The sequence below is a fragment of the Sprattus sprattus genome (genome assembly GCF_963457725.1).
Source record: "Sprattus sprattus genome assembly, chromosome: 5".
Taxonomy (NCBI): Eukaryota; Metazoa; Chordata; class Actinopteri; order Clupeiformes; family Clupeidae; genus Sprattus; species Sprattus sprattus.
This window is the reverse complement of record NC_137924.1, coordinates 24,828,557-24,853,462: the sequence shown is the minus strand read 5'-3', so window position 1 is coordinate 24,853,462 and position 24,906 is coordinate 24,828,557. Positions and strand designations below refer to the sequence as shown.

The 24,906-nt window shown below is 44.2% G+C and overlaps 1 protein-coding gene across 1 annotated transcript in view; it reads left to right on the top strand.

Annotated features, from left to right (window-relative positions):
- The window catches only part of igf2bp2a (insulin-like growth factor 2 mRNA binding protein 2a), a 51,579-nt gene extending 33,501 nt beyond the window's left edge, over positions 1–18,078 (top strand). Inside the window, 16 exon segments of the mRNA XM_080838350.1 lie at positions 2,061–2,109; positions 4,961–5,012; positions 8,006–8,069; positions 8,294–8,316; positions 8,319–8,377; positions 8,379–8,590; positions 8,995–9,129; positions 9,651–9,773; positions 10,631–10,766; positions 12,151–12,285; positions 12,718–12,786; positions 13,430–13,549; positions 14,111–14,185; positions 14,531–14,662; positions 14,921–15,034; positions 17,799–18,078. Of these exon segments, the coding sequence (XP_080694476.1) occupies positions 2,061–2,109; positions 4,961–5,012; positions 8,006–8,069; positions 8,294–8,316; positions 8,319–8,377; positions 8,379–8,590; positions 8,995–9,129; positions 9,651–9,773; positions 10,631–10,766; positions 12,151–12,285; positions 12,718–12,786; positions 13,430–13,549; positions 14,111–14,185; positions 14,531–14,662; positions 14,921–15,034; positions 17,799–17,894 (1,594 nt within the window). The 3' untranslated portion in view covers positions 17,895–18,078.
- Positions 18,079–24,906: the final 6,828 nt, after the last annotated feature.

The window sequence follows — 24,906 nt, the reverse complement described above, 5'->3', positions numbered from 1 at the left end:
GAAATAATGGCAATGTGTCCCACCATCAGTCCAAGTTCCTCTGCTGTCATTTACATGAAGGTGTCTGTTTGTCGGGGTGGACCTTATTGATGGCTGCGTCTGCGCACAATTGTGAAATTATGTGGCAGGTTTTCCTTTCCGGTTGGACTGGCCCCAACTAGTTTCACTTCAAATCAGCCCACCGGAAGACAGCGAGGCAGAGATTTCTCTCTTCTGTAAAGAGGGAAGAGAGGGAGCAGGAATCAGAGAGAAGAGAGAAAGAGAGAGGAAGGGGTGGGTGGCTGAGTGAGTGAGTGCGTGAGTTGGGCTGTCCCTGACCTGGGTGCCACTCTGACTCTCATCCCCCCCGTGTATTTCTCTTTCTTTCAGCACAGAGAGACTTATTCCCTCACGTCAGGCTGTGAGCACGGCCCTCAGACCTCAGTGACAGGACACTCTCTTACACACTACAAAGCCGGCAACAGACACCTGAGTGTGCCCAACAAAGAGATGAAAATAGAGGAGTGTAAGGACAACAACCGTGCAGTTTGAGAATTTCGTTTTTTTAACAAATGTGTCAGTATTTTAGTGGTCTGTTATTGGAGGCGTGTGTGCAATGCTGTGCCTCTGTAAGGGGTGAGCTCGGCATACACACAGATCTAGGTTATGCGGAGTAGCTCAATAACCGCACTGGCCAGAGTGCAGGACTACTATCAGCACATTCAGCAGCTGAGTATGTGCCAGCTCCAGTTTAGAACACTAGTACTCCCAAGTGCAGCCATTGACAGCTACTGTATACCGAGGGATTGTGCAGGTCTGTGCTGTACTCGAGCCTATAGATGTAATCTCTCTTATCAACCCTCAGCGCTACTGTCTACTACTGTCTGCACCCCTGCAGACTGCCACTCTAAGTCTCTCTCCCTCTCTCTCTCTTTCCCTCTCTCCCTCTCTCATTCTCTCTCTCGCTGTCCCTCTTTCACTTTTGATCTCCCTGTCTCTTCGCTAGCTAACTCTATCCCTCTTCATTTTGCTCACGTTCCCTCTCTGTGTTTCTCTCTTTACTTTCCCTCTTCTTCTCTCTTCACTAACTAATTCTATCGCTGTTAACAGTACTAGTGTTCCCCCTCTCTCTTCCTCTCTCTCCCTCTCTAACGTCTCTCTTCCTCTCTCTCCCTCTCTAACGTCTCTATTCCTCGCTCTCCCTGCTCCTCTTGCCGCTCTTTAAATCTCTCTCCTGGTCGAGGAGGCTCCCTCATGTTAATGCAGTTGTTAACAACTTGTGGTCGGGCGGTTAGTGTGGCTTCTGGTCAGGGAGCGAAGCACTTGTGCTGTGCGGAGAGAGAGAGAGAGAGAGAGAGGAGCTCTTAGGGTAGCGCTGGATGCAAGCACAGTTCCAGGGAGGGAAAAAAATGTGTCTGATTGGTCTAGCCGAAACTAGCACACTGTAACTAAGACAGCATTTTGTATCGTGTTCTTACTCTTTTGCTCTCTCTCGCTCCCTCTCTCTCTCTCTCTCTCTCTCTCTCTCTCTCTCTCACACACACACACACACCTTCTCTTACCATGCAATACCTTTTGGAACGCTGTCCTGGTTGATGTACGCAGAGAGAATGGTGATTGGCTGTATGAGATTTGGTTTGTTTGTGGTTTTTAGAGCATCGTTATGTGACAGGGATATTTCTTCTGCTGTGGATGTTTCCACGCACTACATGACACCAAAAGATTTCACTGCCAAGCCCTATGGAATAGTTTTTGGCAAACTTACATTTGTTCCAAATATAGTATATTCTCTGTTGCTTCTCTTTGTTTCTCTAAATTGTTACAGATGCATTTTATATTATTTTGTGCAAGATTTAATGTATTAGCCTGTGTTAAGATATTATAAATTGTGTGTGAAAACGAGAGTTCTGATAAATTGCATTGGCTTCCTTTTTCAAATGGATAACTGAATGAACTCTCTGCTACTGTCAGCCTGCAAGAGGGAAGACGGTGAAATGACTGCCAATGTAGCCTTCATCCTTTCTAATCCCTCTCTCCTCCTCTCCCTCCTTCCCTCTTTCCCCTTTTCTCCCCCTCCGCAGGAGTCGTAAGATTCAGATCCGAAACATCCCCCCTCATCTTCAGTGGGAGGTGAGTGTCATTTCACTGCTCAGAGGGGTGTGTGTGTGTGTGTGTGTGTGTGTGTGTGTGTGTGTGTGTGTGTGTGTGTGTGTGTGTGTGTGTGTGTGTGTGTGTGTGTGTGTGTGTGTGTGTGTGTGTGTGTGTGTGTGTGTGTGTGTGTGTGTGTGTGTTTGTGTGTGTGTCTGCGTACATACGTGTCAGTGTCTATGTTCACTTCCTGTAAATGACAGACGTGTGTGTGTGTATCATCCGGCTGACCATTCAGACCAGTGTCGTAATCACACACGCCACCCTCTGTCCCTCTTCACCACTGATCCCCCCCCTTGTAGCCTGCTGCTGCTGCTACTGCTACTTCTGTTAATGCTACTGCTGTCACTGGTACTACTGCTGCTACTGCTACTGCTGTAAATGTTGCTGCTGCTACTGCTACTGCTACTGCTGTAAATGCTACTGCTGTTACTGCTACTGCTACTGCTACTGCTTCTGCTACTGCTACTGCTACTGCAGCTGCTGCTGCTGCTGCTGCTGCTGCTGCTGCTGCTGCTACTGCTGTTACTGCTACTGCTTCTTTTGCTACTGCTGTTACTGCTACTGTTTTTACTGCTAGCGCTGTTACAACTACTGCTGCTGCTGTTTTTCTGTTGCCCATAGTGTCAGATTCTGGCTCCAAGGCCACATCAGGGCAGAGTGTTTCCAAGTCATCACCCTTCTCTCTCTCTCTCTCTCTCTCTCTCTCTCTCTCTCTCTCTCTCTCTCTGAGTAACCCTTTCTTTACTTTCTCACCTTCTCTCTTTCTTTCTGTCTCTTTATCTGTTGCTCTCCCCAGCTTGCTCTGTCCCCATCTCTTTTCCTTCTTTATTTCTGTCAATCTCTTTCACACCTGTCATGCAGTATGCCCCTTTTTTTAAGATCATAACACGCATGCACACACACACACACACACACACACACTCATAACAGTGGCACATACTGTATATAGACACAAACTGATGGAAAACTAGCTAACACTTACTAGGGATGAAATGGATTTGTAGCAAAACTGAAAACCGTTGGCTGAATCATGTCCACATTTCTGAATCCCTGGCAGACATTCTTCAGAGTTTGGTTGCCTGAAAAGATATCATAAATATCATTATGCATCTGACTAAAGTTTAGGAAATCTACCTGAAAAAAATATCAAGAACACATTTTAACATAGTTATTCTTTTTAAATATATCACTGTTACAAAACTTTGCTATTAAATTAATCACCAGAAGTCTTAAGATATATCTAGTAAAATATAATCAGATTTTTGTTTTCATGAGATTTTCACGACTTTTGCATTTTTCTACACTGTGCATGCACGTGAATTCACTCGGTCTACGCTCATGGCTCAGTCCGGGCACTGTGGCTATATCTTTGCACAAGTGTAAATGGATAAAGGTGTGGTTAAACTTGAGGTAAATGCTATGTTATGAGATACTCAGCTTTTTTAGATTTTTTCTGATGCACTATTTTTCATGCAATGCTTGTGTGGCAGAGGACTCTGGTATCAAACACAACCCAACAAACAAACTACAAACTATCATGATCAACAACTTGTTCATTTGGTGGTCAAGGTTTTTCCTCCAAATAGCAAGTTAAAGGAACAGAAACAGCAAAAAGTGGACGGAATTATACTTCACTTAGTGGATCATCTCTGATAGCCCATCAGACATTTTGGTAGCCTGACAAGAAACCTTGCTTGTCTCAGGACGTCTGGCTTACACATATTACAATAATAATAATAATAATAATACATTTTATTTGTATTGCACTTTACATTATACAAATCTCAAAGTGCTACATATACATATAAAACAACAATGAACATTGATTAGCAGAAAGCTTTTGAAAAAAAGATACGTTTTTAGGCCTTTTTAAAAAACGTCAGTAGACTGTGGGGCCCTGAGATGGTCAGGGAGGGCATTCCACAGCCTTGGGGCAGCAGAGGAGAAAGCCCGGTCACCCATGGTGCAGAGCTTGGTTCTGGTGGCTGTTCATATAGGTGGGTGATATCACATCATTCACATTCAACAAGCATCTTGGATACCAGCAAAGACATCCAAATGTCATTACACAGATGTAGTGTTAAATTCCTTGTGGTGGTGTTATAGGTCTTTACGCAGAGACCTAGCTCCCAGCAACAGAGTATTTTTCAGGGGCTATGAAGTGGTCACATTCTGTTTACAGATAGCCGTCATATAATACTTATCCTTCTTTTTTGATTTATAGCCTTTTACAGAGACAGAGAGGGAATTGCAATAGGTCTGACCACTACACAACACTACACAAAGTCCTGACCCACAACCACTGGTTCCATGACGCCATTAAAGTAAAGCACCTCCACTACCATACAACACTGATGTGCTTACTCCATGTTTACCAATGAAGTTGTCCTCTACCATGTGGGCTTTCCAAATGACTAGTCCATGTTCCATCCATGCTCAGTGCTACTGGTAGCATATGCTTTTTTGAAATGACCACTATGTACAGTATATATCTACGTTATTGATACCCTCTCAGCTTATATTACAACATGTCAGTCTACAAATAGAGTTCATTTCTATTCATATACTCATATGCTCATGTATATAAATTCACATTCGCTGTCATTGTTTTACATTCATACACTGATCTCTGCCTGGGAAGAGACTATGAAAGCGGACAGTTGCAGTTTAGCCACCTTTTATTTTTGTTAAACGTGACGATGTGAGAGAGTGGCTGTCTTTATCATGGCAGAGAAAAATGTGAAACCTGGAATGGAATTAGGAAAGCGGCCTTCAGGAGAACATACAGCTCAGACCCCCACCCCCCCTCTCTTGTGTTTCTTTGCTCCAGGTTTTGGACGGCCTTTTAGCACAGTATGGTACGGTCGAGAACGTGGAACAAGGTAAAAGCCTCCTTCATCTTCACATTTGTGCCTGTGTGTGGGGTCTTTCATACACGTGTTATGCTGTCAAGTACGTGCACATTATGCTAAAATGAGCGGTCATTATGTGGCTAGATTTGCAGTTGCTCATGGACCCACGTCTGAAACCGTTCACCACAGTGGATATTAAACCCCTTTTGTTGTGGATGTTAGTGTAGCTCTGAGTATATGTGTAAATATTTTGGTGAAATAAAATGTGTGTAGTAGGTGTATGTTCGACAGGATGTATGTGAATATTTTTGGTGTGTACATATGTGTCTTAAGTATGTGCATGCTTATACTTATATGTTTATACTTATATACTTGTTTGTGTGTGTGTGTGTGTGTGTGTGTGTGTGTGTGTGTGTGTGTGTGTGCGCGTGCAGTTTTATCACACATGTTTGTGTATGTGTGTGTGCTTTTACTTACTGAGGGCGCATGAACCCTGTGCACCCTCCCAATAATGAGCGCTGTGTAGCGGTGCGGGTGGCGTCCAGCAAGGCCGGCAGGCTTGAAGTGGAGAGAGGCAGAAAGAGAGAGAGAGAGAGAGAGAGAGGCAGAGAGAGAGAGAGAGAGAGTGGCAGGCAGCCAGCGGTAATGTGTGTATGTGTGTTTTTCAGGGAGGGAACAGGGAGATGTAGGCGCCTGTGGTGTGTCTCTCTGCCTCTTACACTCTCTCTCTCTCTCGTTTTCTTTCATACTCTCCCCTCTTGGTCCTTCCCCTCTGCTTCCTTCTTCAGCCCTTTCCAACCCCATCCCTCTCTCTTCGTCTGCCTCTCTCTCTCTCTGACCGTCTGTTCTGCTCTCTCTCTGTCCACCTCCATCCCTCTCATTGTCTGTCTGTTCTGTCAGGATAACACACCCTCTCTCTAACACACAAACAAATTCTAACCCTGCAGTGTCTGGAGGCCACCAACACTCTGCCCCAGTGCAACCTGCTACTTGCCTCTGCAGATGTGACAGGTGATAGGTGACAGGTGACCAGTGGCGGATCTTCCATTAGGCAAACCTAGGCAAGTGCCTAGGGCCCCAACCAAATCTGTCTTTATTAGGGGCCCCCAAATCTGACCCCCCCCAGCCATTACTTATGTAAAGTAAATAACAAAAACACATTTCTAGTAGAAAAAAATAACAAAAATATCAACATAACGCCGAACTAATGCCTAAATAATTATTTTCCTGCAGACATGCCCCCCTCCATTGTGCATTGGACTAGTCCAGAATATGATGACGTAGTAACGCACAGCGCGAAATAACGTTACTTCAAACCAAAGCAGAGGGATCTGTATGCGACTCGGTGAAAATGACCCTGCACATTGGCCAGAAAAGTTTACAGACTCCGAGCGTTGTTCAATTGTACGGAAAGGACCAGTGCAATTACGAGGAGATTTCCCCCAGAACAAGCACGCACTACTATTTGAACATGAAAAATGGCAAAAATATCCAGAGGTCCTGGCTTGTGTTTGTTTGCGCTGTTTGTTTCTGTTGTCGGCTGTTTGGCGATTGCAATAAGCAGCGGTACTGCACTGACGGCACGAACGACTGGAAAAATGTATCAGCCTTCCTAAAAGAACACGGCAGAGAATGGAAATTCTAATATCTCTCTCTCTCTCTCTGTCTCTCACTTTCTCTCTCTCTCTCGCTCTCTCTCTCTCGTTTGATCTGAGTAATAAACATGTAATTTTGGCAAAGGCTGGAGAAATCTGAAACTGATTTTACTGTGGAGAGTTGAGTGGCAGTGCACTATGGGTTTATTGCGATTCTAAGAGTATTGGGATGGTTATTTGTTTTGTGTACGTGTTTCAAAAATGAGGGCCCCATGTCTATATTTTGCCTAGGGCCCCAAAATGGCTAGATCCGCCCCTGCAGGTGACAACAAACCATATGGCACGGCCATCAAGCCTCTTAAGATATTATGTTTGGAGGGCTGTGTAGTTAGGCGCTGTGAGAAGTCAGAGCCTTTGCACACATTCAAAACGGTTTTATATTTCAGATGTATTTGGATGCCAATGCATTGAACTGAGCATTTGTATATCGGAAGGTGTCTGTTGTGGTTAACATATTAGATTTTGTGACCAAGATCAGAGATTTTATGTCTTCTTTTTCTGTTATTCTTGTTGTTGTTGTTATTCTTGTTGTTGTTGTTGTTGTATGTTGTTGTTGAGACGGTGAAACAGACAGGCCATAACCTTGCTCCACCTACTCTGTCTCTCCAACAGCTGGCTGTTCTGGCAAAATTAACTCTGTGCTCTCCCACTGGTTCCTTTTAGTGTGTGTGTGTGTCCTAACATCTGCGTGTTTTGTTCCCAGTGTGGGTTTTTGTATGTGCATACAAGCTGATGTATGCTGCTATGACAATCTCTGTATATGTGCATGCGTATCATGTATGTAATGCTTTACTTCTGAGCACCTGAGCATGTTTGTGTATATATATGTGTGTGTGTGTGAGAGAGAGAGAGTATCAGGGTGTGTACATACAGTATCAAAGAGTGTGTGTATGCGTGGCACATAAATTGAAGTTAATTCCTCAAAGGGCTTGTAGCAGCTGGGTGAGTTGCTCCGCCTCTAACAGGTTAAGCTCACGCTGTGGCTCCATGTTGGCCACTGTGCTCGGGGCTCATTTATTAGCCTAGCGCCTCTCATAAACAGCAAAACAAGAGCGCGAGAGAGGCTGGGATTGGCTGTGGCTGGGCGGCACGCTGGGCTTTGATCTGTGAGAGCGCTCCCTCTCCGTGGTGTGGCCATTGTCTGGCGGGGCTGCAGGCCACCCCACGGTAACGTCCATTATGGATGAGGACGACGAAGTGGCCCTCCACAATACCGCATGAGGCTGACTGTCATGCTGCGGACTTGCCACATGAACAGATGTGTGTATGCATACGACCCAATGTTTAAATGTGCCCTCTGTCTCCTCCCCCTCTCTTTCTCTCTCTCTCTCTCTCTCTCTCTGACTATCTCTCTGTCTCTACCTGTAGTCAACACTGACACAGAAACAGCAGTGGTGAATGTCACATACGCAACAAAGGAAGAAGCAAAAGTGTAAGCAACTTTAAAGTGACTGTAAAAAGTCTGACTCTTACTTTTCTCCATATCTCTCAAACTATGATAACATAAACGAATTGGAGCAACCCGGTCTTGTTTGGTTTGGAAAATAACTTCTATTATTGCTACTGCTGTTAGTTTTTATCGTCTGTTTTCATCAGTCATGAGGAGTTTCCCATTTGCTCCATCTCATCCCGTCTGTCTGATGTCTTTGTCTCCAGAGCGATCGAGAAGCTGACTGGACACAGTTCGAGGACTACTCCTTCCACGTGTCCTACATCATGGACACGGACGCCGCGGTGGTGCTGCAGTCGCCCACGCATGCGGCGGGGCGGACGCTCGTCGCGGGAGCAGGACGCGTCCTCGCAGCCCGGCCCGTCGGGTGGCCTGCCGTCGCAGCGCTACAAGCAGCAGCACGACTTCCCCCTGCGCCTGCTGGTGCCCACGCAGTTCGTCGGTGCCATCATCGGCAAGGAGGGCCTCACCATCAAGAATGTCACCAAACAGACCCAATCCAAGTATGTGTTGGTTTGCGTGCCTTCCTCACCTCGCCTCGTATTGCTCACAGTGGGCGTGGGCGTGGGCGACTAAGGCAGATATGGGCGACGTAGTAGCATGGGCGACTAAGGCAGATATGACTCAGGCACATGGCTGATTGTTGCCCTCTGACAGTAGTCTTTTAGGTATCTGCCATCTCTTCATGATATCCTTGAGTGTAGAAGTGAATGCGTGATACTCTTTTTTTACATACATTTACAAAGTTTAGTCATTTAGTAGTCATCTTGACTCTGAAACTTTTCAAGAGCCCTCCAGTGTCAAGGAAGTCAGGTCCTGGTGAAAGTCTGACACCTCTGCCCTGTTGGCCCTCTGTCTCTCACTCCCTCTCTCTCTCTCTCTCTCTCTCTCTCTGTCTCTCTCTCAGGGTGGACATCCACCGGAAGGAGAACGCCGGAGCAGCGGAGAAGCCCATCACCATCCACTCCACGCCCGAGGGCTGCTCAGCGGCCTGCCGCATGATCCTGGACATCATGCAGAAGGAGGCCAACGACACCAAGGTGTAAGTTCCCACCGCTACCCCTGGTTTCCCTGAACCACGCTGCCACCCACCATACCACCATAAGAATTCCTTTTGCACCAATATTAGGCAGAGGTCCTTTCAGGCATAACAAACAACAGGATTCAAGATCCATTCGGTTCACCGCTTGTTCGAATTTCAAGGTTCAAATGTTTGTTTTTAAAAAAAAGGTACATCTTCACAAAAGGTGTCCTGGATGATGTCCTGGTACATTTCATAGTTTAGCCGCAGTGGTATTCTTTCAGAAATGCAATTCGGTTTCTGTGTTTTTTGTTTTTTTTAGAGGATCTCAAGGCTACTTGTACAAAATGTTTCACACTGTCTATCAGAGCACCAAACTTCTCCTGAGATTCCTCCTCTTACCCATTGCCAATCAAGCCACGTCGTCTCCACAGTCACCCCAAGGACTCATGACATATCCAAAAGACTTCCGTCCCCCTTATCTGGATATGCTAGACACCCAGATTAAATGCTTCTCTCCTCATCTGTGATTCTGCTCTCAGGACGGAGGAGATCCCTCTGAAAATTCTGGCTCACAACAGCCTGGTGGGGAGGCTAATTGGGAAGGAGGGCAGGAACCTGAAGAAGATTGAAGAGGAGACAGGGTCCAAGATTACCATCTCCTCGTAAGTACCTTAGCTCCTTATGTAGCCACCTGTGATGCTAATTAGCCCAAGGCTAATTGGCCTGGTATTTAAGTCTTGTTGGCCTTTGTGATATGATGTTTGCTCAGAACACAATGTGACGAGAGGTAGAGTAGTAAATTACTTACTAATGAACCATTAAATGTGGTCAACATAAACTCGTAAGAGTTACAACTTCTACCCACTTACCAGGAATGTCCAAGATCGTCATCATCAGCATTCGCCCATAGTACCGGTGTTTCACAGTTAATATTAGTTGCATATCAGCACTGGGATATATGTGGCCTGTGGCTAACCCTATTAGCTCTACTGCATGTGCTGGCTCTGAGGTTGGTCAGCCAATTTAAACCTGTGCCGATTACATGCATCCCAGTCCTCAGCACACTGTCAAGAAGTGGGGATTGGACCCATTTAGACCGCAGCTCTGAATCTTTATCAATTTGTCCTAATGATGGGCTCTGTGTGTAGGGTGTGTGTGTGTGTGTGTGTGAGAGAGAGTGTCAGTCTGTGTGTGTGTGAGGGGGGCGATGTGAAGGCCTTTGAGTGAATAAGTCGCCCAATTACAAGGCTGCCAATGCCGGTCCCTCCTCAGCCGAGTATTCCATTAAGGGTTTATTGAAACACAAGCCCTGCTAGCAGTCTCTCACTGCAGCATATTGTCTATTTTCTCTTATGACAGCTGATTGGATCCTACAGACACAGAGTCTTGAGTTTGTGCTGACTTAAAGATGCGTGGGATGTTTTGTGCTTCTCCTTGTACTCTCCTGTTTTCAGTGTATCACTCCTTTAATCTCTCTCTCTCTCTCTCTCTCTCTCTCTCTCTCTCTCTCTCTGTGTAGATTACAAGACTTAACCATCTACAACCCTGAGCGGACCATCACAGTGAAGGGCAGCTTGGAGGCCTGCTGTAAGGCGGAGGTGGAGATCATGCGGAAGCTGAGGGAAGCCTACGAAAACGACATTGCTGCTATAAACGTAAGGCCCATAACACTGGCTCTCTATGTCCTTCTCTTTCTTTCTCTGCTCTCTCTCTCTCTCTCTCTCTTTCTCTCTCTCTCTCTCTCTCTGTTCTCTCCTCATTCTCTCCTTCCCTGCCTCTCTCCACCTACAGAAAGGTGTGAGGGGCTGTGAAAGAGGGTGGGTTCTAAGGTCTCACTGCAGAGGAGGGGAGAGATCCTCCAGGGGCTGGTCTTCTCACGATGAGTCGTGCTAAGAAACACAAGAGGTCTTTAAGAATGCGTATTTAACATCATGCAAGAATATACTATGAAGCTGTATGAGATTAAGAAATGGGATATTGATTTCTGGTGAACATTTAAATGTTAATGTCTTTATCCAAACATATTTCTATGATGACAAAATCAATACAGCTACTGATCCGCTTTAATTTCCTTCTCCACTATGTCCATGAGATTAGGATAACTCGGTCCATATGGTGTTTCTAGTTCATTCTGGCATCTGCAGGTGTGGTCGTTTTCAGATGCTTGCCAGAACATACTTTACAATTAGTGTAACTCATGACTTAATTATGTATTCATGTGCAAGTGGAAGAATATGTGTTTGAAAGACAGCCATGCTCTGCAGTCACTCACGCATATACACATATACACACGCTCTCATACGCATGAACAAACACACTCATGCCCTCACTCTGTTTCTCTCACATATACATGTATGCGTGCGCACACATTCACACACACACACATACCTACCTACCTCTTATGTCACTGTCCCCATTTCCTATATCATCAATACAGTTCCCTGGAGGATTTGAAACTGAGAAGTGCAGCAGTTTCCAGTCAGGCAGAATTTTCATTTTCTGCTGCTTTTAATATAGATTCGCCATCCGCCCATCTGTCATGCACGAGAAATGTTTCCTCAAAGATCAGTTTAATGCGCATCAAGATATTGAATCAGTCTCTTTCTCCATTACTCATCCCTCCTCATTGTGTCAGTGGTGGTGTGAGTTCCCTCATGCCTTCGCCACACCGTTGACCGGAAGGCCACTTCATAGAGTTTGTCAGACTGCCTATCTATTGATACTGGCACTCTCTGTGATGAGGTCACCGACAGTAAGACAGTAACACCAGGTTTGGGTACAGTGAGGGGTGAAGGATGTTTCAAACGTGCTAGAGAGCGAGCGCAGGACGAGCCAGCTTCTGAGAGCCGCGTTGCTGAGGGAGACATGGTGTGTGCGCGCACGCGTGTGTGTGTGTGCACGTGGGGCCACCTAGCGCCGCAGCAGAGACACTGCAGTCGCTTGGTCATCGTGCCAGAGAGAGGGGGGGATGGGGAAGCGGGACGGCACCTGACTGTTTTTTAAATTATTTTCTGTTTCTTTATTATTTTCTTCCAACAGCAACAAACCAACTTGATCCCGGGGCTGAATCTCAACGCCCTAGGCATCTTTTCCAGCGGCCTTCCCATGTTGCCTCATGCCCCTGGGCCTCGAGGAGTCCCCCCTGTGCCTCCTGGGGGATACAGCCCTTTCCTGGTGAGTATGCGTCGGGTGCCTGTGCGGTCCCATTGATCCTCAGAATTCCCCTTCCTTCATTCAGAAGTATGAGTCACACACAATCACACGGCAGCTCTCACCCACAACGCACCCACACACCCTACCCCAAAGCCTCTCTGCTACTCATACATGCTGGGTGATCGTCCATGCCTGAGGGGAGTTATTTGGTATGTTTGTCCAGTGTCTGTGTGTGTGTGTGAGTGTTTGTGTGTGCTGTGTGCTGTGTGTGTGCGTGTGTGTGTGTCTCCAGTTGTCTTTAGTTCATGTACTTGCATTTGCTGTCAATTTGTTCTTTTCTACCTACGGAGTACTTCAGACTCACGATTACCTCAGGAGAGTATGAAGTGTGCGTTACCTTGTTGTTGAGAGAACCCCTTCAAGTTTATTTTTCGCCTTTGGCTGTGTCCACAGAGTCCCTCGTCACATCTTAGTGGCTTATATGGAGTGCCTCCAGCGAGTGCCATCGCCCACCAGCACACGGTCAGTCCCTCCTCCCCTATGTATCTAACATACCGGGGATGTGTAAGCACACCTGCTGGTTAGTTTGCATGTTGTTTTGTCAATGTTGAGGCAGACTACATTGAATGAACCCACATCAATAGTGTGAGATAGTGTGAATAGCTCTCCCTGCCTTACTGTCTTACCGTGTTTTCTGTTATGTCTAAGGTCAGGTACCTTTTTGAAGTAGTCGCCCACACTCCTTCATTAAACTTTTAAGAGCCCCTCTTGTAAATGCAGGCAGGCGGAGAGCCAACAAGCAATGACGTAGGGAGCCCCTATTGTAACATCAAAATCTAGTACAATAAAGTTTTTTTTTATGTTATGTTGGAAAAAAAGCAAAATTGGCTGTTTTGAACCCTTCTCTGATTAGTCAGATATGTACGTGTATACTCATTTAATCATTCAGTCATTCACTCAGATGCAACAGAGCGATATCTACACAAAAGTAAAGTGACGTGCCTGGCTAAATTAGCTGGAGTTAAGGTTGTTAATATTTTTTTTCACGCCTAATTCTTAGCAGAACCAGCCCTTCTAATCTGTGGATGGCTTAGCTGTCGGGTTCGTGGGGGTCTAGTTGACATTTCCCATGCTGATTTTCTGTTCTTTCTCTTCTTGTCCACAGTCAGCTCCAGAACAGGAGGTGGTCTACCTCTTCATTCCAACTCAGGCTGTTGGGGCAATTATCGGCAAAAAGGGCCAGCACATTAAGCAACTTGCACGCTTCGCCGGAGCATCCATTAAGGTGAGGAATTGGCAGCCTGTTTACCTCTGAGCGCTCTGAGTCGTTGATATGCACGGCTGGCCTGGCCGAGCCTGTCTGTCCTCCGCACTTTAGCCGTGACCTCAGCGAGACGACCGTGATAATTGCCCTGGCCAATTAGAACACGGCTCAGAGAGAGTTTTCAGTCTGAGCCGCGCCTTGCTTTTGGACGGCGGCTCGTGGAGGCAGCGGATGCTCAGAGGAGGGGAATGCGAGGCCCTTTGACTCATGCAAAAACTCTTCTCTCTGCGGTTAGGGAGCCGGGGGCTGAGTCACGCGAGGATGTTTAACTTTTGCCGCCTTCACTCGGAGCCCGAGCAGATGAACTATCGGCCCAGGCATTCCTCAAGATCCCCCCACCCCCCCACTCCCCCTCTCCCAACTGTTTTTATGGCCACTAGGCAGGGTTCCCACTTACCATGAAAGCGTTGGAACGCACTCGCGTCAGAGACAAACACTTTTAAGCCTTCAGAATTTGCTGGAATGCGTCTGCCATTTAATGGTTCATTCTGTGTTTTTGTTGTTGTTATTGCCCTCTTCCAGATTGCGCCTGCAGAAAGCCCTGATGTCACCCAGAGGATGGTGATCATCACAGGACCCCCAGAAGCCCAGTTTAAGGTGAGGCACCTCGAGGGCATCCCAGTCAGCGCACACACTAATTAGGACAATAAGTGCCAATGAGTGATTAATGTTAACCACACCATAAAGTGTGTGATTGCGTGTGATTGTGTGTGTGTGTGTGTGTGTGTGTGTGTGTGTATGTGTGTGTGTGTGTGTGTGTGTGTGTGTGTGTGTGTGTGTGTATGTGTGTGTTTGCATCTATTCCATATATGCAGTTATAGGAAGCACATTTATCAGGAAAATACATGAAATGTAACAAAAGGTTGGACTGATTCCTGATGAAACTTGACTTGTAATGTGGAATCAAATAAAGTATATAAAATATGTGTTTACTCACACCAGGCACAGGGCAGGATATTTGGGAAGCTGAAGGAGGAGAACTTCTTCACGGCGAAAGAGGAGGTTAAGCTTGAGACGCATATCAAAGTGCCCTCATCTGCTGCTGGCAGGGTCATTGGCAAAGGTGGCAAAACGGTGAGGCTTCATCGTGCGGCTGGACAGATAGCTGTCGATATGATTAAGGATTAAGGATGATAGGATTAAGGCCAATGGCACTGACTGTGATACCACCATGTTGCCATTTAGTAGAATGTGTCCCCTGACAGGATGTGGTCTGTGGGTGTATATCAATGGAAGAAATGTTACAGTCCAAGGAAAAACAGTCACAGGTGGAGATGAGTTTAGACTTCCTTTGAGGATAGCTAATAGTCTGCACCACACTGCTCTTCACAGGTGAATGAACTGCAGAACCTCACCAGCGCAGAGGTCATCGTGCCTCGGGACCAAACACCTGATGAAAATGACGAGGTCTTTGTCAAAATCAGTGGGCATTTCTTCGCTAGCCAGGTGTGTGGATACGAGTCTTGCACAGAACACATCTATGTGCACATTGTTGTAATTGTTCATTCATTTATTCATGAATTCTTTCCTAGGCCTTCATCAAGTGATACAGTAGTGCAATGAGTGCAAAGAGTGTTCATGTGCATGTGTGGATAGTGCAAATAAAGTACTGTGCTTGTGTGTGTGAGGATAGTGCAAAGTGATATAAATAGTAAAGTAAAAGTAAATTCTGTCCAAGGGGCTAGTATAGCCAGTAAAAGGATGGGCAGTGATATAGTGAGGTGAGAAGAGGAGGGCAGACTGAGGTAGACGCATGCAGAGAAGTCCAACTCCCTCCCCCTCCCCTTCTGTGTGGCATTGTAAAGCTGTATGGCCCTGGGGACAAAGGACTTCCTCAGCCTGTCCGATGACCTTGACAGTGACAGGAGTCTGCCACTGAAAATGCTCCTCTGTCCATTGAAAGTACTGTACAGTGGGTGGTGGACATTGTTCAAGATGGTCAGCAGCCTACTCAGGGTCCTTCTCTCCGCCACTGTTGTTAGGCAGTCCAGTTCGGTGCCAACAACAGCTCTTGCCTTCCTCACCAGCCTGTCTAGTCGCCCTGCATCCCTCTTCTTTATGCTGCCTTCCCAGCACACCACAGCATAAAAAAGGACGCTGGCAACAACAGACTGGTAAAACATGCGCAGGAGTTTGCTGCAGATATTGAAGGACCTCAGCATCCTCAGGAAGTAGTGTCGGCTCTGACCCTTCTTGTAGATGGCATCTATGTTGGCTGACCAGTCTAGTTTATTGTCCAGATGATCTCCTAAGTACTTGTAGGTGCTGACCACCTCCGCACTGACGCCCTCTATGGAGATTGGTAGCAGAGGAGGCTGAGACCTCCTACAATCCACCACCATCTCCTTGGTCTTGGAGGTGTTCAGCTGCAGTCGGTTATGCCTACACCACTGCACAAAATTGTCCACCAGGCTCCTGTACTCACCCTCCTGTCCATCCTTGATACACCCCACAACAGCAGAGTCATCAGAGAACTTCTGGATGTGGCACGACTCTGTGTTGTAGGTGAAGTCTGATGTGTACAGGGTGAACAGCACTGGTTTGAGTACAGTCCCCTGTGGAGCGCCGATGCTGCACAACACAGTCTCAGATACGCAGTCTTAAAGGCCGGACAAACTGCGGCCTCTCCGTCAGGTAGTCAGTGACCCAGGATACAAGGTGGGCGTTCACACCCATCTGCACGAGCTTGTCACTCAGACAGAGGGGCTGGAGACAGTACTCAGTAATTTGGGATTGTTTCGTGATGCTTGAATTGGAGCCCTGGCTACTATGAAGGCACAGATCTATGTAGACAACCAGATAGTAGCCACAGTGCCAGTAGGGGTGAACAGGTAAAAGACAAACCCTTACCACAAGATTCAAGTCACTGAAAGAACCATCACCTTTACCTCAAACCCCTCCAAAGGCACCAAATCAGAGGCTGTTTGGCAAGTTCATCCTTGATGTTCATGGAGACAAAAGGCATAGCTTTTATGTATGTGTGGCGGTCCGGAGTTGATTAAATAAGGAAGATATGAAATGAATGCTGTGGATTGTAGCAACGCCTCTAGGCACACTGATTCAACAAGACAGCAGTGTTTCAGCAGTGACCACACAATTAGTCATAGGAAGTGGAGATCAACTCAAGGGAGAGGAATGTATCAGTCTTTTATCAGGAGGAGCAGCACCAGGAGTATTTGAGTGCCAAGCCATCTTGGAACTAATGGACTCACAGACTAATATGTTCAGACCTTTAAACAATCCCTGAAAGCCATGCAATATGTCACTGTGAAAGGAAGATGCAAACTTTAAGTTTAACTTTAGTTTAGATTTTTTAGTTTAACTCTGCCCACTCCACCATCAGTCAAACTCCTGCAGTTTTCCAGATGGGACCATCTCTAAGGTCACACGTGGTCCTTTTAAAGCATGACTCATATCGGAAGAGGAAGTAATTAAGCCATCGGGACCTCATTGATATATTTTTCTTTGGTATGTTTTCTTTACACCTCAGTCAAGACATTTCTTTCTGCTGTTCTCATTTGTTCTCTCAAGCAGCAACCTTATAACAGTCATGTAGCAACATGCTAATATAAGTAAAATAAGTTTAAAAACATTTGCGTAGGTTATGGATGTTTACCTTTACAGGAACTTTATTTGAAGGAATAGAGCTGTGTATCATAATGTCATGCACTGAAATAGGCATTCCAATGAAATGCTAATATACTGTATGTGTTGTTAAGACAGTAACATTTCCTTGAACCTTTGTTTTTTTTACTGTTTGTGTAAGGATTCAACCTAACACAACATCTCCAATGAACCACCATCATACTTTTTGTTCATTTACATTTCTTACCTATAATCTTTCTAGTATTTCTATGTAATTTGATCCGAAGAAATATTTTAGTACAAGGAAGTAAGACCTGTAAAACCAGTGTGTTGGTTTGTGATTTAACTCTCAATTTGTTATACGACACTTTCAACTGCCTCTTGTATGTGTGTGTTTGTATTACAGAATGATTAAGCATTCAACACAGTTGAAGCATTCGACACATGTCAAGTTGTGAGAAATTAAACCTTAATAAATGTTGGAGTAGCATAAGGTGGTGTGAGCTCTGTGCTGTAGAATGTGGAATAGTTTCCTAAAGTCGCCCTGTGTGTGCCTGTGTTGCAGACTGTGCTGTAGAATGTGGAATAGTTTCCTAAAGTCGCCCTGTGTGTGCCTGTGTTGCAGACTGCACAGAGGAAGATCAGGGAGATCATCCAGCAGGTGAAGCAGCAGGAACACAAGCACCAGCAGGGGGGTCCCGTGCCACGCCACTCCAAGTGACCTGCAGCGCCGCCCCAGCGGGCACCAGCCGATGAATGTAGCCCTCCCAACTTGAGAGAGAGAAGAGAAGGAGTGAGAGACAGAGAAGAGGCAGAGGGGAACAAATGGGACAGGCAGGGGCACACCAGCAACAACGGGAACAAAGAAAACCAAAGAACTTCACAAGGGGGAAAAGGTGTGAGCCAAAGGCTAAAGGGGCTAAGTGGGCTGCCAGCCTGAGGGGGCTGTGGCTAACGTGGAGAGACCTGACTGCTCAAAAACTACCACACACACACACACACACACACACACACACACACACACACACACACACACAGACACACACACACACACACACACACACACACACATACAGACACACTCTGCTCACACATGTGCTAAAACATTGACAAAGAAAATTATGAAAAAGAAATGACAAAAAAATGTATGGAATGGATTGGGTATCTGGTGTGTTCACAAATTTAAAAACAGGAAGCATCATCACCCTGTACAACTTTATCTCATTTAGTTGGACTAACATAGGCCTAACAACCAGACCAGACAGTATGTACATTCATGCATTGCGTTTGAGTTAGGTTTGGAGTAGACTTAGGGCAGGTGTGTTATAGTGACTGAGATGTTTTTTTTTTTATTATTTCATCAACGGTTTTGATGCTAAGATTGCAAGTGTCAGTATCATTAGCAGTATTAATAAGCATTAGAACAAATATACTGTTATATACTGAAAAGATGTACGGTTTATCTTGTTTATACATGAAGTATATAAGCACTTATATACAGACTGATGTGTATATTTGTGTATACATATATAGTTGTATGTATATAACAGTATATTTTTTCATAGATGATAAAGGTCTTTTAAAAAGAAAAGTGGGAGGGGAGATCTTGGGCATACCTAGAAGGAAAAAGAGCTTGATGCATATCTTTTACTTGTTTGCATTTGAGATCATAATTACAGTGAAACAAAGATACGCAAAAGCATTGACAACCATAGAGGAGAAAAACAAAACCAAGTGGATTGTTCGGAATCCATGTCATTCAGCCTGTGTGTGCCAACAGGAGAGTTTAACATCCCTGTGAAACTGTTCTTAGTTCTCATATCAAACGCTGGTTTCTTGTATTTTGTCATTGCTAACTTTTCTGTCCATTCAACTCTTTTTTTTTTTTACTCTTTTTGTGCTGTCTCAGTATCAGCTGAAGTCTGTTGTTTTTCTTTTTTTTCTTGCGTTGCGTCACAGTGAAATTCCATATTGCCTGTGATTTTACCTTGCAGCCTTTTTGACTTTCACAAAATTGAAATGACTGCCACGTCTCAGTTAAGAAGACACGAAAGAAATCATTACAGAAAACGTGAAACTCTAGGCCTATATATATATACATACACACATTGATCATCCATATGAGGAGAGTGACCTATCGTCTAGATGTTTCGTGGCAGTTTGCTAGAGGGGCTGGATGCAGATATCGGCTGTTGTGACGGCATGTCGTCATGTCTTCGGACAGGAGACAAAGTCTCAAACCAGGCCTGGAGTTTGTCTGTCCCCGTGTGTCTTGTCATACACTAAGCGCAGAGGGAAGCACAAAAAATGTGACAGAAGGGAGGATATGGGGGTGGTGGTGGTGGGAGAGGTTACGGGTGGGAGGATGGGAGAATGGGGGGGATGGTGGGTGGTGGGAGGGAGGATGAGATGGGATGAGCATTGGAGCGTGGCAAAGGGGTGTTTTGGACATTTTTTTGTGGAGAGAGCATTAGTATGATCTGTGGTACACATACACACCACCACCCCCCACCCCTCCACACACACACACACACATATACAACAACAGCATTTGGCTTTAAACCTCTTAGTCAGGGAGCTTCTTTAAGTGGCTTGACAGATGTGAATGTAAATATGTACCACCTGCACCTTGTGTTTTAGTGCAGTGGTTGGCCCAGCCAGATTATTTTTGTTTTTTATCTTGATATTTAAAAATGTCATATAATTTCAAAAACAAACATACAAAAAAGATCTCCGCTCTTTTACGTTTTCCTGAACACCCAGGTACAGATTTATCCCTTTGTGCTTTCATTTATTTTTGTTTTTATATCGTTTTATTTTACTCTATGTGCGAGTGAAAGCTTGTGGCCTTAATTGTCCCCAAGTAAGTACTCTCACCATGGTCCCCTTCTCCTCCCCTCCCTGTGAGCTACCAGCTGCATCTTCCAGACGCAAGGTTAATGCCAATACGCACTGCTTCCTCCATTGGTGTGTATGCGTGCGTGTGTGTGTATATATTATATATATATATAAAGAGAAAGAGAAAATATTTATGGATCTATTTTTTTTTTCTATTTTGTGATGAGAGCTATAACTGATTCGGTGGGACACTGCCATATTACTTTGAAGGGAAGTGTTTTATTTTCTTGAGAAACTAAAAGAAGAATACATAAATGAATATGAATAATGACAGCATAATTCAACGCTAATGGGGAGAAGAACACATGAATCACTGCATTACTTTGATCAGGATGTGAACAGTGCGCGTGTCGGTTTTATGATCTACCTCAGGCTTCAGGGTACCTCAGTCCAATCTTTCATTCCCCCCTCCCCCCTTTTTAAATCCCCCAAACCTCCCCTCCCCACAAAAAATATTTTGTATGCCTTGTGAAACTAGTTTTTAAAATTTCTTTCTTTTTTTCATTTTTAAGAATAAAACAAAAAGATTGTGATTAAAAAAAATTGCAATTTGAGAGTTGACACTTTTCAGGTCCAGCTGACTGGAGAAGGAAGGATGGGTCTTGAAACTTTTGGAATATGTAGCGCACCCCGTCTCAGTGGACATTCATCTATCTCTGGTAAAACAAGACAAGATGATTAGTTCTATTTTGTTTTTCAATTTTGTTAATATAATTCCTATTATTTTCAAATCAACCTCAGTAGCATGAAATTAATGGGATTGCAGAGGTCCTTACCAGCCCAGAGCGGTTATCAATATGGATGATGTGTGCTGATGTCATGATCAAAAAGTTCTACAAATACAAATGGGAAAAAATGTAACGATTAATTGTCTCACGAATAACTGTCAGTATTGTTTCAGACCAGATGACAAAAGTACAACTACAGGTATAAAAAATATATATATTTAGTTCCCCCCCTCAATATTGACCCAATCACCAGGTTAAACTAGAATGTGTGCACTTGGTACAACCTAAATGAGCCTGAAAAATGTGTAACACTCAGTCCTCATGTATAATGAACCACACTTGTCTCTTTGGGCTGTCACTTTGTCTGGATAAAGAGCAACTGTATATCTGTAAACATGTACATTCACAAGTTTCAAGTTTTTTTGTTTGTATTTGTTGGTTGGTTAGTTGGTTTGTGAGCTTTTAAATCTCTGTAATCCTGACACCCAACCGTGTACATCTGTGCTCTTTGGAAGAGAGGTCTGGCCAGGTGTTTGTGCCTGCTCCGAGGTCAGCTTCCCTGGGCTTATCACATCAGTCCCCTTTCTCCCACCTCTATGCTGTGCATGTGTGAATTACCTCACTTACCTTAAGGCTGACATTTTAAACCTTGAATACAAAAACAAAAACACTCAAGGGAGGGAAAATGGGGAGGTGTCAATAAACGACAAGAGTACAGAGGACACACTCAATTTTGTGTGCATTTACTGTAATCATGTGAGAGAAAAAACAATATGTGCCCTGTGGTCAAGTGTTGTTTGACTGTCTGCTTTTTTCAATTGGCACACCTGGTCAGAGAATTTTATTATGTGTGAAACAAGAAGCTCTATGCTCAAATCCCTTGTGATTTGATTTTAACAACCATGAAAGTTTGATGTGCAGCCAACCAAATTCTATAGTTATCAATGCTGCAAGATTTTGTTCTTGTTGGCTGTAGTTAAGATTAACTTTAATTTAACTTGCTTTTTATGCATGTCAGATGCCACTCACACATAGGTTAAAGGAGTCATTTTGATCTAAAACAAGCTGTTGTCAGATCTGTGAATTCTGTGAAAATGTACAATGCTGCTGTATGTCCCAAGCATATTTTTGGGAAGTTTTACCCCTTAAAACTCCTTTGTATTCACCAAACTGATATAGACAACCAGCACCTACTAGATAAGTACCATTATACAACTAAGCCTGACACCCAAGACTTTTCCTAGGTATTAGCTTTATGGCTTTTTCTTCTGTATTGACAGATCTTTTCGTCTCAGGTCTTTTTCTTATAGAGACTGAGGCCAGGTTGCTATGCGGTGATGGTAGAGTTGATTTGAATTGAATCATTCAGGTGTTTGAAAAGTTGTTAATAGAACTGAAACCAGGAGTTTAGTGGTAGACACAGACACAACATGGTCAACAGACAACAACAACAAAGCATTTAAAACAAAACTTTCTACAGTGATTCTTAACTTTTTTTTTTTTTCCCCCAGAAATGATTGTGTTTTTAAGGGTCTTTTGTAATGTGTGTTAGATATTAACAGATCACCCATGTATGCCAGCGCAAGGCATTATACAAGACATGTACTACCCTGCCCAATCCATTGATGTCTTCAAAACATTGTCTTCTATTGTGGTGAACCAACTGTCTTGTCAATCAGTGTAATGTAGCCTTGAAATGTAGCTGGGTTTCTTTGCGCAAAATGTGTTTATTATTCTAATAGACCACCAGCTAATATTCAGTGTGGGGTGATAGTTTTAGCCTACATGCAACAGGAGCAACTGGGGAAGCCAGGAGTAGTCATATTGTCTCTTGGTAGAAAGGTTTTCCTGTTCTGTTGTGTTTTTTGTCTCACAAACGCTGTTTCTATCCTCTCAGCTTCAATGTATGAGAGGGACTTGGCATGACACTTAGGCCAACATCATATAAATATCTGGCATGGATTGATTAGGATAGCTCACACTCACTCACACTCTTATGTCGCTAGCGGCACTTGTAAGGCCAAGTTTTCCTTTTTTCTTTCTTTTTTTCTTGGTCCCTTCTTGTTTGAGATTCTGTGGGAGACATGTGTATGAGATGTCATTAACTAGGCTCTGCTTAGAAAGACCTGAGTCAATCGCTACAATGCGAAAGCTTCACCTTTTAGCCTTTTCTACACCCTAGTTTAGAAGGAGGATCCATTCCTGAGCAGCGACTTTCACCACCTCAAGTTTCCCCTGTTCTTTCAAAGCGATGTGGGTTGGTGTCCCAGCCCACTGCACTGCCACTGAACCCCCCCCCGCCCCCATGGCGACACACACACGTGCATGATCCCCAGTTGTAACCATTGTAGGCGGTAACTAGGGTGTGCTGAGAGCTGACTCATATCTCTCTTTTTGCTAACAGCCATGCTGTTGTTTTGAATAGTAGGTGAACTGTACTGCTGATCAACATGGATCTGAGCAATAAAAGGTCTTTCTAAAAAGTCTGTGTCCTCTTGCCTTTGCTTTGGAATTGAGTTATCCTTTGGAAACTATTGATAGCCATCCCTCATTTTTATTAAATTAAACAGAAAAGACAAATTTACAAAGTAGGCTATCACTGGGGGCCAGCAGATAGGCTGTGCAGGCCCCCATTGTGTTTCTACCTTCACTTATACATGTCAACCCCTTTGGATGCCCACCTGTATAGTCCTTTGGCAAAATCCTTATAACCCATACAGAAATCCGTAAGGTCCTTGTCAATGGAGGGGTAAAGGGGAGCTCATTAGGGCTGACAGTGTGAAGTCATAACCGCAGGATATTATGCGAGACTATGATTTGATCCAGACGGTGACAGTATACAAGCTGCCGTAAAACGACAACAACCAAGAAGAAAACTTTAGGAAACAAGCATCCGATTGTTGTTCTTTGTTTACTGTATTGTGTTTGTGCGTTATCGTTCCTAAAACAAATAACACAATACGTTTTTGACCAGAATAAAACTATTTCCATGGAGGAAAATCTGTGTAATTTACAGGGAATCTGTAAGAGTTAACATGCCTCTCTTATTGTTACACTTAATCATCTTCTGCCATTGGAGTCAATCCGCTGATTCTTTTCCCTCGAGCACTCAAGTGGCACCAGTTGGTTGAAGTTGGAGGTGTGTTTATGCACGTACACCACATCCCCGATTTTCAAAAAATGATGCACCATTGGGTTCCTTTAAACAAGCAGAGTTCAATACACATTGATACGACATCGATTTCCACCATATTGGATTTTATGAAAAAGTTACATTCTTCACAGGACACAGATTTTGTCCAACTTTCACCTAATCAGGGCTCACACAAGTTAAATGGATTTTTGAAATTCAGTGGCAAAGCCACCAAACAGCAAGTAAGGTCATATCTCAGCAAACCTAGTACATAGACTGAGCCACCACTGATAGCTTTTGCTTTTTATGGAGCCACCTATCATTTTGATCAAAAACCTTGGCAAGTCTTCACAAAAGACTGAGCCTCACAAATATTATCAGACGGATTGTTATTTTCGAAACCATTTGTCCAATTACAGCTTATCAAATTTGGCAGGAAAGCCAAAAGAACGTAAGTTCTAAAGACAAACTAAATATGAGATTTTTTTTTTTTGATTGGTCATATGCATTGCGTGAATACAAGAACCACTGCTAAATGGATCCAGAGACCAGTAAGGCATTGTGAAGTAGATACACTGGTTAAAAAAAGTCACCCAAAATAAACCCTCACAAACCCAAAATACAGTTCTGTCAGATTAACAGAGGGCATATTCACCCTTCATCTGGAGGTAGATCCCTTATTAAATAAAAACATCAGCACAATTAAAATCTAATAGGCACTCACATTTCTGGACATATAAAATACATGACATCTTAATCAAAAGACCCAAAAGGGCAATATCAAAAATGACTCCTCGTCTGCTTTGCTTTGGAAACAATACAAAAGCAATACATTACAGCTTGTGTACATAAAGCACACATTTTTGACATTTCTGTTAGCACCTGAACAATTAACAAGTGTGTTGGGTGGGCAGTTTATGTATTGTGTTGTGTTGTACTGTGTTGTGTTTGGATGTCAGACATGAGAGAAACTG